The sequence below is a fragment of the Rhamphochromis longiceps genome, linkage group LG10 (genome assembly GCF_057381845.1).
Source record: "Rhamphochromis longiceps isolate RC_006_pf linkage group LG10, R_longiceps_female_GT1.1, whole genome shotgun sequence".
Classification (NCBI taxonomy): Eukaryota; Metazoa; Chordata; class Actinopteri; order Cichliformes; family Cichlidae; genus Rhamphochromis; species Rhamphochromis longiceps.
In genome coordinates, this window is record NC_140566.1 from 1,258,288 (window position 1) to 1,273,354 (window position 15,067).

A 15,067-nucleotide genomic window follows, 5' to 3' on the forward strand; every position below is an offset into this window, starting at 1 on the left:
TCCCAGTTCCCTCTGCTGAAAAACATCCCCACAGCATGATGCTTCCACCACTGTGCTTCACTGTAACGATTTTATTGGCAGACAAGGAGTGGTGCCATGACGCTTGGCATTCAGGCCAAAGAGTTCAACCCTTGTCTCATCAGACCAGAGAATTGTGCTTCTCGTGGTCTGAGAATCCTTTAGGTGCTTTCTGGGAAACTCCAGGTGAGCCGTCACCTTCTACTGAGGAGTGGGCTCAGTCTGATGACTCTACCATACAGGCCTGATTGGTGCTGCAGAAATGGTTGGACTTCTGGAAGGTTCTCTGTCCACAGAGCAACACTGGAGCTCTGTCAGAGTGACCATCAGGTTCTTGGACACCTCCAGCTCCAGGTAGAGTCCTGGTGGCTCCAAATGTCTCCCATCTATGGATAATGGAGTCCACTGTACTCATTGGGACCTTCAATGCTGCAGAATCTCTTCGTACCCTTCTGCAGACCTGTGCCTCGATACAATCCTGTCACTGAGGTCTACAGACAATTCTTTGGACTTCATGGCTTGGTTGGTGCTCTGACACCTGTCCATGGTTTGGACCTTACAGAGACAGGTGTGTACTTTCCAGATCAAGTCCAGTAAACTGAATTTACCACAGGTGGACTCCAGTCAAGTTGTAGACACATCTGACAGATGAACAGTGGAAACAGGAAGCACCTTAGCTCAGATCTGAATGTCACGTAATGTTTTTGTTCGCTATTTTTAATAAATTTGCAAGAACATCAAAGTCTTGTTTTCACTTGTCATTTTGTGTGTAGAATTTTGAAGTGAGAAATGAATTAAATTTTTGAATTAAGCTGTAACATGAAAATATGAGGAAGCGCCGTGAATCCTTTCTGGATGCACTGTAACTTGTTTCTGTGAATCATTGCAGTCTGCTGATGCACTGTTGTTGTCTGACCCCTTTGCAAAGACAAATTAAACCTCACATTGACAACCTGTTTGTGCAGATTCATTTATGTCTAATTTCCATAACATGGTATGGGGCATTTTAAAATGTTTAGCAAAGTAAACCAAAAAAAGTGTTCCTCATAAGATAAGTAGGAAAATATTCAATATAATATGTGTATGATATACAGAAGCTGGTTTATTGGAAATAACTGTTGAATGAGTGTGATCCGGTCAGCCTGTGAGGAGCCCTGGTTAACCAGCTTCTTTTTAATCCCTCTAGCTAAGCTAAATCTGTGGTAGCCTGGCTTATAGCATCAACTTGACTAAATATGTTCATTCCTCCTGATGTTGACTGTGGTTGGTGAACGTGTGTGTGTGTTAGCCAAGACGCAAGGAGAGAATGTGTTGTTGCATTTGTCCCATTACAACACAGTGATATGGGTCCAAGAAAAGATCTGCCAAGGCTCTAATTCAAATGTAATAGAGTTGAATAAAGCAGCGCCACCTTCTGGTGAAGATGGCCTACATGTACTGACCTATATAAGAATACAGTGCAGATTAGTGATGGGATTTCCGGCTCTTTTTAGAGATCCGGCTCTTTCGGTTCGGCTCACTAAAAAGAGCCGGCTCTTTCGGCTCCGAACCGGCTCTTCGGGTTGTTTTGTTGCTTTAATTAATTTATTATTAACAATAATATAAAATTATGCACAAAAGGAATTACTAACGTAAAAACAAGTGGTTTTATTTATATATGTTTATATATAAATATATGCGGTGGCCCCTAGAGACAAAACACGTACAAACTCCAAAACACATTTCTAGCATGAACTGAACTTCCAAAGCAGAGCTACTAGATCACTTAAATTACACAATTGAAAGCATGTGTGTATTGTTTGTATATTTATACACAGGCACTCATATATATATTCAAATAATTTAAAAAAAAAGTTCATTTACCTGTTATTACCACACACCAAATCCGGTCGTTGGTACTTGCTGGCTTGTGTAGCCACAAGATAACAAAGGCTCAACACTGCGCCCTAGCATCCTGGAGCACTTCTGTTGTCTTTTGTACGTGTTTTGAGTTTTTATGTGCTTCTGAGTTTTTATATGCTTCTGAGTTTTTACGTGCTTCGGAGTTTGTACGTGTTTTTACGTGTTTTTGGAGTTTTTACGTGTTTTGGAGTTTGTACGTGTTTTGGAGTTTGTACATGCTTCAGAGTTCGTACGTGATTTGTCTCTAGGGGCCACCGTAAATATACTTTTATTTATTCACTCCACATAAAATGTAATAAATAAATCATATAATACAAAAATCAACTATTCACATTTCAAGTTTTAACTATTTAAATTTTCAGCTTTTTCCTTTCACAAATTTAAAGTGAAAAGAACACAAAACACTGCAAACCACAACACAATTAAATATAAATTATAATATGAAAACTAAAAGAACATGCATATTCTCTGTCATATGGACCTGCATGAATAAACTTTCTCAATCCTTTATCATCTGCAACCGAAAATAGTTGTGGATGATTACTATACCTTTCTAATGTTGTTGTCCCTGCCTCTCTTTCTCTCTCTCTGGCTCTGTTCCTGTGCTACTGAGTGTAACTACCGCCCCTCCCCCCTCTGCCCAGCGTAAAGCACAAGGCTCGCGTGCAGAGTGAAGCGGAAAAAAAGTGCGAGAGAGAGAGAGAGAGAGAGGGTGAGAGAAAGAAAAAAAAAAAAAACCCACGTGACGGCTCGCGATAAGGAGCCGGCTCGCGTCGTTCACGTCAAAGAGCCGGCTCTAAGAGCCATTTCGTTCGCGAACGACCCATCACTAGTGCAGATGTCACAGAGCCCACTCTGGTCACAAGTCCTGCACCCGTTCACTGACTTCACAGAAATGAGCTGGAAGCTGAATGGCAGATGACAAAGCTAAAACGCCAGTAAGTGAAAAGAAGTGATGAAAATCACATGATGAAGCAGCCCTGAAGCCCACCATAGACCTGTGGAGCAGAGGTTAGCACTGTTAGCTCACAGCAACAGGGGTCCTGGTCCTCTGTATACAGGAGATTGATAGTAACGCATTATTATCGGCACAGGGTCGAGGCAGGGCTTGAAACTGATGGTGCTAAATGACTGCATGTGGATTTGGGCCGACTGACGTGAAGCAAAACCAACATATGGGCACCTTCTCACGAAATTCCGACAGCACTTAAATGTAGCAGAGCTCTGCCGGGAAACAAAGCCCTCTTTGTCACTTCTTCCCCTTCTTCAGCTTTTTCACGTGAGCGAGGTTAATAAACGACCACTGATCATGTCTGATGACACACTTCGGGCGCAGAGTTGTGCTTTGTAACTTTTTCCTGCTGGTTAGACCTTTGTTAGAGCCCAGTCTGGAGCGCAGGAGAGAGGAGGAGGGATTTCCCTGTTCCAAAAACTTTTTCATCCAGTTTCCATTAAGGAGGGGGAGGGAGGATGGACATTCCTCTCATACTGAGGCCAGGCGGTGTGGGGGGGAGGGGGTGCTTCCTGCCACTTCTCATGTACCGCTTCTTTCTTTACTCCCAACATGGAAAAAGATTCCTTGGCCTCTAACAAACTCTTTTCCCCGGTGAAAGAATAAAAAGCCCTCGGTGACGTCCAAGATGGAGCGGCTGCAGCAGCGCGTTTCGTAACTTCAGGAGAGTTGGTGCCGAGGAGACGACAGAGCAGCAGGGAGCGAACAAAAGGATGTTTCACTGAACTCACGGGCTCGGAAAGTAAACCAGGTTCTTCAGGTAAATCATTTACGTGTGTGCGCGCACATCAACCGGATGCTCCGCTTATCTTTGTCACACTGTTTCAGTCCTGCTGTTGTCATTTTACGGCACCAAACTAAACGGCTGAGAAAAACCAGACTTTCAGCGCGTCGTTCGTGAAGCTTGGATTGGCTTCGGACTTGAATTAACTTCAATAATCAGTGCCAATTCACTGACAGCGTGACGCGTAGGTGGGTGTAGCCTTTACTGCATCCTGGCCTTATCAGTAGGACTCCAGTTAGCTCTGTGTGACATTTGAATGTGAACGTGGGGTCCTTGGAGTGGGTCAGTCTGAAGTGGATGACTCAACAGTTGTTTTGCATTCACAGCGGTGTACTGTCAGTTATCACAGGCGCACAGTAATCTGCGTATGTGACGTTTGGACCTCAGAGTGAGTAACAGAAACTAAACTGGAAATCTTTAACTGACCAGATAAACAAGAAAACTCACTCTATGCAAAAAGCCGTAGAGTGATTTTAATTGGGAAATCCATCCATTCATTTTCCCAACTGTTTATCCAAATTGGGCACGAGCCGTGTCCCACGAGCCTGCCCCAACCCTTACAGGGGGTTCGGCATTTCCACACAGCATCATGGCTTTAGTTTCTCTGTTGACACACGCAGACTAAATTCTGATAATTCTCATTTAATTTAAGACTAAACAAGATTGAGTTTAATGATTTAGATTAACTTGTATTTGTAAAATATTTGAAATTGTAGCTTTTAAATAAGCTTGAATTGCCATTAAACACAAAGACTCCAACTGCAGGCCTCGAGGGCCGGTGTCCTGCAGGTTTTACATGTGTCCTTGATCCAACACAGCTGATTTAAATTGCTAAGTGACCTCCTGACCATGTTTTGAAGTTCTCCAGAGACCTGGTAATGAGCTAATCATTTGATTCAGGTGTGTTGACCCAGGGTGAGATCTAAAACCTGCAGGACACCGGCGTTCCTGGCCTACAGCTGGAGTTGGACATCCCTGGAATAGAAGGTGTAGCTGTACAGTCACTGGGCCTTTCTTTTGATTTGAAGATATTTGTTAACAGCACTCTTCAACGAAAGACATTTGCTGCTCCAAAATTTGGAGTTCAGCTTGAGGTGAAAGGGGCAGTCCATGCTAATGTCTAATGTTGGGGTAAGAGTTTCTTTAACTGAAGGGGCCGGGCTCAGCTCCTGTGAAACAGCCCCGCACCATGATCCTCGCTCCACCAAACTGTACACTTGGCACAGCGCAGTCACACAAGCATTGTTCCCAAGTGTGACACTGAACCGGCAACTAGCAGAAGTAGTGAAGGTAGATGACTTTAATCCCTGGGGTTGAGAGGTCGGCAGAGGTAGAGACCAGCAGCCGGGTGGATTTGTGACTGAAGGATCGCAGCTCAGAAAATGGGAAGATTTACAAAATGGTGTTTAGATCAAAAAGACAGGAGATGTTCAAGTTTTCACTGCGAGTGAGCAGGATGCACAGGACAGAGGCTGAGACGGTTTGGACGCGAGCGGCAGCTTTTGATTATTTTAGTAAACAAGTATTCCATTTCTTTTTCGAGTAATTGGATGAGACATCGTTTTGTTTTAATAATCAGCAGTAGAAAAATACAGGTCCTTTAAAATAAACTCCTCATTGGTTTTCATGCTAGAAATGTCAGAGTTCTGCATAGTTTAACTAAACAGAACCTAAAGGAAGTGAGGTCAGAGGTCACATTGTAATGTAACTCCTGTATCTTTACTGTAGACTTGAGTAAACCAAACAGTGGAGGATGGGAGAAGCTCACAGGTTTGCTGATCAGTGGTTTGATGGAGCACCGAGCTAGCGTTTCCCTGTAAAGGTCTGAATGGTTATGACAGTAAGAAGCACTGCTAGAAAAATGTTTTCCCTGCACCAGAGCTCGTTCTCGTGGTTACGACCTTTTGCTCCTGATCATTTGTGTGTAGACAAACTCCGTGTTAAACTGTGACGTTTATTTTCACTGCTGCTGTTGTTTTATCAGCCGTAGCAGCCAGTTTGCTAACATGTCAACAGTTTGCTGATTGACTGGGATCACAGTCCGACTTACAGCTGGTTACACCCCCAACATACCGTTTACCCCCGTTATCCTCTGTTATCCTCGTGCTAACCAGGCCTCACCCTGCTTAGCTTCCAAGATCAGAAAAGGCTGGCTCCAACCTTTAATGTGCTATATCTTGTTTTCACCAGCCACATACCCCAGCACGTACTGCACCCGTGTGTTGTACCTGATTCTTGAATATTGTATCTGACAGTTTAAATATCTGCGGTTGCTTCAGCATCATTCTGCTTGCTTCTTTCATTTTATGTGTCGTGAACAATCTGCACTGATCTTAAGAAACATCTGCAACATGAACGACGGACACTGAGTCAGCACTCTTCTGTTATACTGATATAGAAAGTCCAGAATAAGGACGTCTGCCTTCAGACAGTTCCACATAAACATCTTGGTGGTCTTCACTTAATATCAGATGTGTGAGTGGATGTTGGTGCTCCACAGATCTTTAAAGAAGTGTTGCATGTTATACTGTGCTGAGCTCAGGTGACAGAAGCATGAAATGTGGTTTCCATGTTTGCATGAGCCGTCTCGAGGACAAGTCTACACATTGTTCTTGACTCTTATTTATTTTATTAGAATCATCATGGGTTTTATTTTTCAAGTCCTGAATATTTTCATGCTTTATCTTAGACCGAGTAAATACATGTGCAATAAAGTGCAGTGCGTACATTTAACCAGGAAAGGCATCTGCAGTATGAAAGCACTCCCACTATTTTGTCTTTCTATAGTTTTAAAGACAACAGGAGGAAAAATGTGATCCCACAGTCCATCCTGTTGTTCATAGAGTCACGATGTCATGGTCTGAAACACTTATCACAGAGACGGTTGACAGTCAATGCTGGTTAAGCAATTACACTAGTGCACAGGTATGAAGGTGTGGCTTGGAGCTGAATAGTTGCCAGGTCCACCTCCGAGCTCCACCTGTCAGAGTGTGGGAAGAAACGGGAAAAGAGGTGCGTTGTTTCAAACCTTCAAAACCCAGGTACACATCGCTGTGAGTGGAACAGACATTTTTTCACTGGGATTGCTTTATAAGGAAGGATTCTTTGAGCCACACAGGTATGATATCATTTTAAAAACAAAGAAAAGGTCTGGACAGAAGCTGAATTCAGGTTTGAGCTGTAGAGATAAAATCAGCGCTTTACTGCCATGCAGCAGAGACCAACAACAGGTGGGAAGAAAAATGTTGCATGTATTTTTTCTGAAGGCTTCACTCTAGCAGGGATCTCTGAAGCATTACATCTGAAACTATTAACACTTTTAGCCAGTACATGTATCAAATGTGCTAAACTGAATGCATACGCTGGACTCTGTAATATAATTTAGCACGATGTAAACAGTCAGAGAACATCAGGAGAATGGAGGCTTACTAAATAAACATGGATTCCTTATTTTTCAACATTATTTTAAACATAAGTGTATTTTAACTTTTGATTTAAGTTCATGTTTCCACTTTCATTGCATGAACAAAGGATATAAGAACCAACAAAACAAGAGGTCATGGGTGTTACAGTAGCATCAGTTGGATTATGTCTTTGCTCTCATGTATGTCAACAGGTGTTGTTAATGGTCGGTTGTGCCGGCAAGATAGGAATTTTTTTCCATCGCTTTTCTCCCAAATCCTTTTGTAAACAGATGGAGTCATTTGGTCTAATAAATGAAGGTGTTTAATTATGTTAATAAAATTTGTGGGGGGTGCTTCTGAAGCCAACATTTTGTAATTTTGCTGCAAACATGACAGGGTGTCTGTACATCAGGAGGTAGAGCAGGTCATCTGCTGACTGGAAGGTTGGTGGTTTGATCCCTCGCATGCCAAATATCCTTGGGCAAGATATTGACCCCAAGTTGCTCTCCGACGCGTCCATCCAAGTGGGAATGTTAGTGAGTACTTAATACAACATTCACTTTCTTCTATTATTTTAATACTTTGAGTACCCCAGGAGAGTAGATAAGAATCAGTCCATTTACTTTCAGGAGGTAGGCATATTTACCCATATTTTCCGGGATATACCTGAGATCTGGAGACCCAAAGCTTGTATAAACCAAGATACCCAGGGTTTGGGAAATAATTGCAGCAACATCCTTCCATATGGGATATGTGGCTGGTGGATATGATGAGCATGAAGAGCCAGCTGAGTTCTGCTTTGACTTTTCCTTGGGAGTGATAAAGAAGCGGATCTGCTTTTTCCAACAAAAGTCCCTCCAGGTTTGAGAGTTGCTTCTTTTTCCCATTAACATGGTTTGTAGAGTCCTTATTCATTATAACCTTACTCTGGTACAGCTTACTTACTAGACCATTGCTGTTCCCGAAACTATAAGCATCCATGAATATTTGGATAACATGAGGAACTTCAATCGGACAGAGACCCTTAATGTTTTGGTCATTGAACAAGTAGATGTAATACTAGAGTGAGCCCACTGTACATATCTTCTGTCTTGTAATGGTGACTTAAAGTCAGGGTCACAGGCATGCCACCTTAATAATTTGGAGTTTGTACTCATTGAGCACTTTCACCCACTGGTTTACTGTTTTAGGGATTTCTTCCTCTTTTTTTCTGTCGAGCCAAGTAATGACTGGACTATTAAATTCCTGATATTTTAGATAATGCCAGGTGATTGGTAGTTATTGAGTCTACAGTGCTTCAGTGGACATGAAAATTTCCAGTGCATCGCAGAGGTATATACAAGGTGTCCTCAAATTGGTGCCTTGAAGCACCAATGGTTGCTGGCTGCTACAATATTTAGTGATGAGACACGAGGTCTTGAATGATCAGGCCTCATCTTATCTGAAAAACCTCGTAGTACTCTTTTACTCCATTGGAGCACTTTGCTCTCAGACTATGGGCTTACTAGTGGTTCCTAGGGCTTTTATGGGAACAGTACGGGAGGCTGCTGACTACAGTATGGGAGGCAGCCTTCAGCTTCAGGGCCTCTCTTCTGTGGAACCAGCTCACAGTTTGAATTCAGGGTGACCGATACACACTCTACTTTAAGGACTTAAACGTTCCTTTTTGGACCAAGCATTTAGTTATGTCTGGAACAGTGCAGTAAATCTAAGCTGCTGGGGTCGTCACATGATGCACAAAGTGTTTCTTCTTCACTCACTGTGTGTTTATACGCCACTCTGCGTTTAATCATTAGTTATTATTAATCTCCAGCTCTCTTCCACAGCGTGTCTTTGCCCTGTCTCCCCACCCCAACTACACGTGGTAGGTGGCTGCCCCCCTGTCCCTGAGCCTGGTTCTGCTGGAGGTTTCTTCCTGTTAAAAGGGAGTTTTTCCTTCCCACTATCGCCATAGTGCTTGTTCATGAGGGGTCATGTGATTGTTGGGTTTTCTTTATTCGCCTTGCAAAATAAACATCTTGAGACAACTGTTATTTTGGTTATATCCCCAGACACTGGTGTCAAAGTTGTTTACAGAAACAAATCCTCAAAAATCCTGTCCTGAATAAGATTTTATTCATTTTTCCACATAAACTCTGATCTTGGCGTTAGCAAAATTTTGTTACGTTTGTCATGTTCTATGGAACGTGCTGCGTGGAGTGTCTGGACCCTTGTTGTTGGTTCTTGTACAGCTGTTTCAAGAACTTGGTTCGCATTACCAGGAACAAGTCGGACTTGTTCCCAATGCGTTGGACTCCGTCAGGGCTGCCCTTTGGCCCACATCCTCTTTATTATTTTAATGGACAGAATTTCTCGGCGTAGTCAAGTGATGGGCTTCCACTTGGGGACAACCCAACCACAGCCTGTTCAGACTCCTGCCCTCCGGCAGACGGTACCATGGCCTGAGGTACAACGCTGTGCGGGGCTGTGGAAGCTTCTTGCAAACCGCCATAAGACTGTTGAACATTTTTATAGAACAGGGTCAGCTGAAATGGTTCAGCTGGACATCTCTTGGTGAGTTACACTGAGAGGAGATCCATGGGCAAACCCAGGATTATGATAACAAGCTGAAGGCGACTCTAGACACTTACAGTGGGGCAAAAAAGTATTTAGTCAGCCACCGATTGTGCAAGTTCCCCCACTTAAAATGATGACAGAGGTCAGTAATTTGCACCAGAGGTACACTTCAACTGTGAGAGACAGAATGTGAAAAAAAAATATCCATGAATCCACATGGTAGGATTTGTAAAGAATTTATTCGTAAATCAGGGTGGAAAATAAGTATTTGGTCAATAACAAAAATACAACTCAATACTTTGTAACATAACCTTTGTTGGCAATAACAGAGGTCAAACGTTTACTATAGGTCTTTACCAGGTTTGCACACACAGTAGCTGGTATTTTGGCCCATTCCTCCATGCAGATCTTCTCGAGAGCAGTGATGTTTTGGGGCTGTCGCCGAGCAACACAGACTTTCAACTCCCGCCACAGATTTTCTATGGGGTTGAGGTCTGGAGACTGGCTAGGCCACTCCAGGACTTTCAAATGCTTCTTACGGAGCCACTCCTTTGTTGCCCGGGCGGTGTGTTTTGGATCATTGTCATGTTGGAAGACCCAGCCTCGTTTCATCTTCAAAGTTCTCACTGATGGAAGGAGGTTTTGGCTCCAAATCTCACGATACATGGCCCCATTCATTCTGTCCTTAACACGGATCAGTCGTCCTGTCCCCTTGGCAGAAAAACAGCCCCATAGCATGATGTTTCCACCCCCATGCTTCACAGTAGGTATGGTGTTCTTGGGATGCAACTCAGTATTCTTCTTCCTCCAAACACGACGAGTTGAGTTTATACCAAAAAGTTCTACTTTGGTTTCATCTGACCACATGACATTCTCCCAATCCTCTGCTGTATCATCCATGTGCTCTCTGGCAAACTTCAGACGGGCCTGGACATGCACTGGCTTCAGCAGCGGAACACGTCTGGCACTGCGGGATTTGATTCCCTGCCGTTGTAGTGTGTTACTGATGGTGACCTTTGTTACTTTGGTCCCAGCTCTCTGCAGGTCATTCACCAGGTCCCCCCGTGTGGTTCTGGGATCTTTGCTCACCGTTCTCATGATCATTTTGACCCCACGGGATGAGATCTTGCGTGGAGCCCCAGATCGAGGGAGATTATCAGTGGTCTTGTACGTCTTCCATTTTCTGATGATTGCTCCCACAGTTGATTTCGTCACACCAAACTGCTTGCCTATTGTAGATTCACTCTTCCCAGTCTGGTGCAGGTCTACAATACTTTTCCTGGTGTCCTTCGAAAGCTCTTTGGTCTTGGCCATGGCGGAGTTTGGAGTCTGACTGTTTGAGGCTGTGGACAGGTGTCTTTTATACAGATGATGAGTTCAAACAGGTGCCATTCATACAGGTAACGAGTGGGGGACAGAAAAGCTTCTTACAGAAGACGTTACAGGTCTGTGAGAGCCAGAGATTTTCCATGTTTGAGGTGACCAAATACTTATTTTCCACCCTGATTTACCAATAAATTCTTTACAAATCCTACCATGTGGATTCATGGATTTTTTTTTTTTCACATTCTGTCTCTCACAGTTGAAGTGTACCTCTGGTGCAAATTACTGACCTCTGTCATCATTTTAAGTGGGGGAACTTGCACAATCGGTGGCTGACTAAATACTTTTTTGCCCCACTGTATGCTGTTTTTTGTGTTTTCAGCTTTTTTCCCATTTTTGTGAATTTGACGTCTTCTTGTCAAATTTGGCAGATTCAACATTAAATTAATATTTGAAACTATACAAATTAAAGTTGTTATAGTTATAATTCCAGCTTGGTTCTGGATGGAGTATTGAGAGTTGGAGGTGGCCTCGCTGCTGCTGCGATGCCAGAACATATGAAGCATCCAATCATTATCCCAAAGGACGTGCGTATGACCACACTGCAGGACACACACGAGAAGATTGGACACTGTGGAAGACTGTATATGCTCTCAGAGCTGCAACAGAAATATTGGATTCCTTCTGCTAACTCGGCGCTGAGGAACTTTCTGTCAGGATGCATAATCTGCTGGAACACTAAAGGCAAACCATTGGAACAAACTGGCCAAGAAGACAGACTTCCACCCGATGAACTCCCCGTTACTAATGTGGGAGTGGATCGCTTTGGATTGCTGATTTGAAGCTAGGCCGCAGCACTGTGAAAAGATATGGTGTGCTGCTTACCTGTCGTACAATGTGCACAATTTTAATGTGCACACAATAAACACTGATTCTTGTCTAAATGGCATCTGACTCCAGTAACGGATGACCCAACAGACCCTAACCACTTGCTGCTGATGAGGAAACGGCCAGTTTGCCTCTTAAAACATGTTTGCAATTGCAGGAAATGGCAATATTGAAGTATGCTCGAACTATACATGTCTGTGCTGCAGTGGAGTATGGGTGCGCGTATTTCATGTAAGAATAAGAGCAGTTAAATTACTATGCATGCTTATTTCTGGTGCCTAAAACATATTTTCCCAAAACCTGAAAAGATTTCAATGCCAGAGATAAGCAGTTTCTAGATTTGTCATCCAATATTTGTTCATTGTCCAGATCCTTTGTGTGTATTTAAACAGGAAACAGATTTGGCTGTCATTCAGTATGTGTACACCAATGTTTTCTTCTTGTGTTGTCAAATGTTTCAAACGAACTAAAATGCAGATTGCAACAGGAAGATCCATTGAAATGAATATGACAAAAATAACACGCATATGTAACAAGTCTACCTTGAATCTTGGTGTCTGCTGCACTGATTTTGAGTCCGCATAAAGTCACCATTTTGACCATGTTCCTTCTAACAGGAAGGCCCTCTGACAGAGCCAGGCTTGGGAGAAGCAGCCGTCTACAGGGCCACGTGGGAGGTGAGGGGCAAAGAGAAAGTAGAGAAAAACGGTTACGTGGAACGTGGTGCTCAGAGGACTCATTCCATTATGAGGAGCTGCCCACCACCTATAGCACTATAATAAAGGAGGATTCAAGGTCACCTGATTCAGCTCTAACCAAATCTGAGATTTAGATTATTATTGCTGTCAGATTTCTTGAAAACAGACGGGTGGTAGTTCAGTGCAACCAGACGTCCTGTTCCCCATTCTGCTTTTGATAGCTCTAGAAACCTTTGAGAGTTGATCTCATACTAATACACTAGACTAAGGTATAATCTGGCACGAAATGAATGATCAACTGGAATTTGGATTTAATGAAGAGGGGAGAGTCTCTCCTCCAATAGAAAGCTGACATTGCCCTTCTGTGTCTGTGAACAAAGCAAGTTATTCAGCTAACAGCTGCAATTCTCTGTCGTGTTTAAACGCAGTCTAGTCTAAAGAGCTTTGAAAGAAACTGACTGGATGTCTTTAAGTTTCCTGACAACATTTCATCTCTCATCCAAGAGGCTTCTTCAGTTCCTCTGGGATGAGAGAAATCCAGTCACTTCCATGTTCCTTAAACTAGTATAACCTGGATGACAGAACATACACTGACAAACATGCAGTCTAGTTCGTTCAAGTATAAACATGTTTATGTGAAAAGTCATGTCAGAGCTGCCACAAGCTTCAGACTACAAGGTGACATGTGGGTGAAAAATGACTTTTACAACTTCATTTATGTTACATTAGCAATTCGCTGATAGGCTTTCAAATTAAATGTCAGAATCCACACTTGTGTGAATGAACCATGAAAAACAGCCATTCGATATTAAGTAGATATGCCAAAGTGCAACCAGGTGGTACGTGATATTGGAAGCTGCCTCTGTGTTGCTTTAATATTCGTTAATGACATTGACTGTTAAATTCTAGAATAATAGAAAAAGTAGCTACTGAACATACATCTTTATAAGAAGTACTTTTTGAGTTTTGTTCCCAAAAAATTCTCTGTAAAATGAATCGAAACGACAGCACCACAGTCTGAGGAAGCCGGAGGTTTCTTCCTGTTAAAATGGAGTTTTTCCTTCCCACTGTCGCCAAAGTGCTTGCTCATAGGGGGTCATATGATTGTTGGGTTTGCCTCTGTATGTAGGGTCTGCCTTACAATATAAAGCACCTTGAGGCGACTGTTGTTGTGATTTGGTGCTATATAAATAACATTAGATTGGATTGAGCCACTGTTATAGCTTAGGAAGGCTGTCAGACTCAGGAACGTTAATATGTTGAATACAAATGTTTCTAACTTTGACTCTTTTGTTTTGTTGTATATGTATTTTGCTGAAGTGCAGGCATCTCACCAACACTAACTTATTTCTCCTTTTGTCTCATATTTTATTTGCCAACAGATGTTTCGGAAAAAAGCATCTTCCTCCTTGAGAATGAGAAGGATAACAGAAACTAGATGTAATGATTTTCTTTACTCTATCGAACAGGGATCACATTCAGTGTTGTCAGTGAAACCATACTAATTTGAATGCAACAGAAAAACTGTGTATGTTTTGCTGCAAATCCTTTGATATACTTTCCCTCAGTTTATTGCTGCTTTGTAGAACTTGTGCCTGAAAGTGGTGACCGTGCACCAGGAAGCTCCCTGCCTACCACCATTACTTTCAAAGAAGAAAGTAGAAGAGACACTACCAGTTTCCATGCTTTACCAGTTATAAATACTGTGAGCAATATTGAGATTAGATGATTGTATTCAAAAAAGAAAACTCCCAACTGGGAAAAGCCACTTTTCCCAGTTGGGAGGTAACGGCACTCGTCTAGACTTTCCACACCTGCTTAGGTTGTTTTCTCAACTAGTACTTCTCAAGGCTCTTGTGCTGCTCCTTGGTGGAGTTGTTATCTGTGATTGCCACTTCTATCAAAGCAGTTTTCTGCTCCTTGCCAACCAGCACAGTGTCTGGCTTCTCAGCGCTGGTCTTAGCCTCTTCAGGTATTTTGCCCCACAGATGATGCATCATCATGGACATCACTGGAGTGTGGGATACCCAGGTACTTGTGCCTATCCTGCTACACTATATTGTCAAAAGTATTAGCTCGTCTGCCCTCACACACATGAAATTGAGTGATGTCCCATTCTTAATTCATAGTGTTTAATATGATGTGGGAATTTTGAGCGTTCTTCCCAAAGGTCAGGCACTGACACTGACCCGACCTGGCTCGCACTCTCCACTCGAATTCATCCCAAACATGTTCTTTTGGGTTGAGGTCAGGACTCTGTCCTGGCCAATCAGGTTCTTCCACATCAGTGTGTTTTTAGACTTTGTGCACTGTTGTGCAGTCCTGTTGGAACAGTCAGGTTTGTTAGCGGTGTGAAATTGCCCAAAATTTGTCGGTATGGTGAAGTATTAGGAGTTTGACTGCAGCTAAGAGGCTGAGCCCAAGTCCTGTTTAACTCTAACACGCTGTTCTTGAGCTCATCTGAAATGTCTATAGTGACTGA

The 15,067-nt window shown here is 42.8% G+C and overlaps 1 protein-coding gene across 6 annotated transcripts in view; it reads left to right on the forward strand.

Moving 5' to 3' along the window:
* Nucleotides 1-2,816: 2,816 nt before the first annotated feature.
* amot (angiomotin) overlaps nt 2,817-15,067 on the forward strand; it is a 44,143-nt gene continuing 31,892 nt past the window's right edge. For 2 of the 6 annotated variants that reach the window (XM_085419772.1, XM_085419769.1), the window contains exons 1-3: nt 2,817-2,858; nt 12,505-12,564; nt 13,968-14,025. In XM_085419772.1, the coding sequence (XP_085275898.1) occupies nt 2,832-2,858; nt 12,505-12,564; nt 13,968-14,025 (145 nt within the window). In that variant the 5' untranslated portion in view covers nt 2,817-2,831. The other 4 variants (XM_085419770.1, XM_085419771.1, XM_085419774.1 and 1 more) reach the window with 4 other exon arrangements.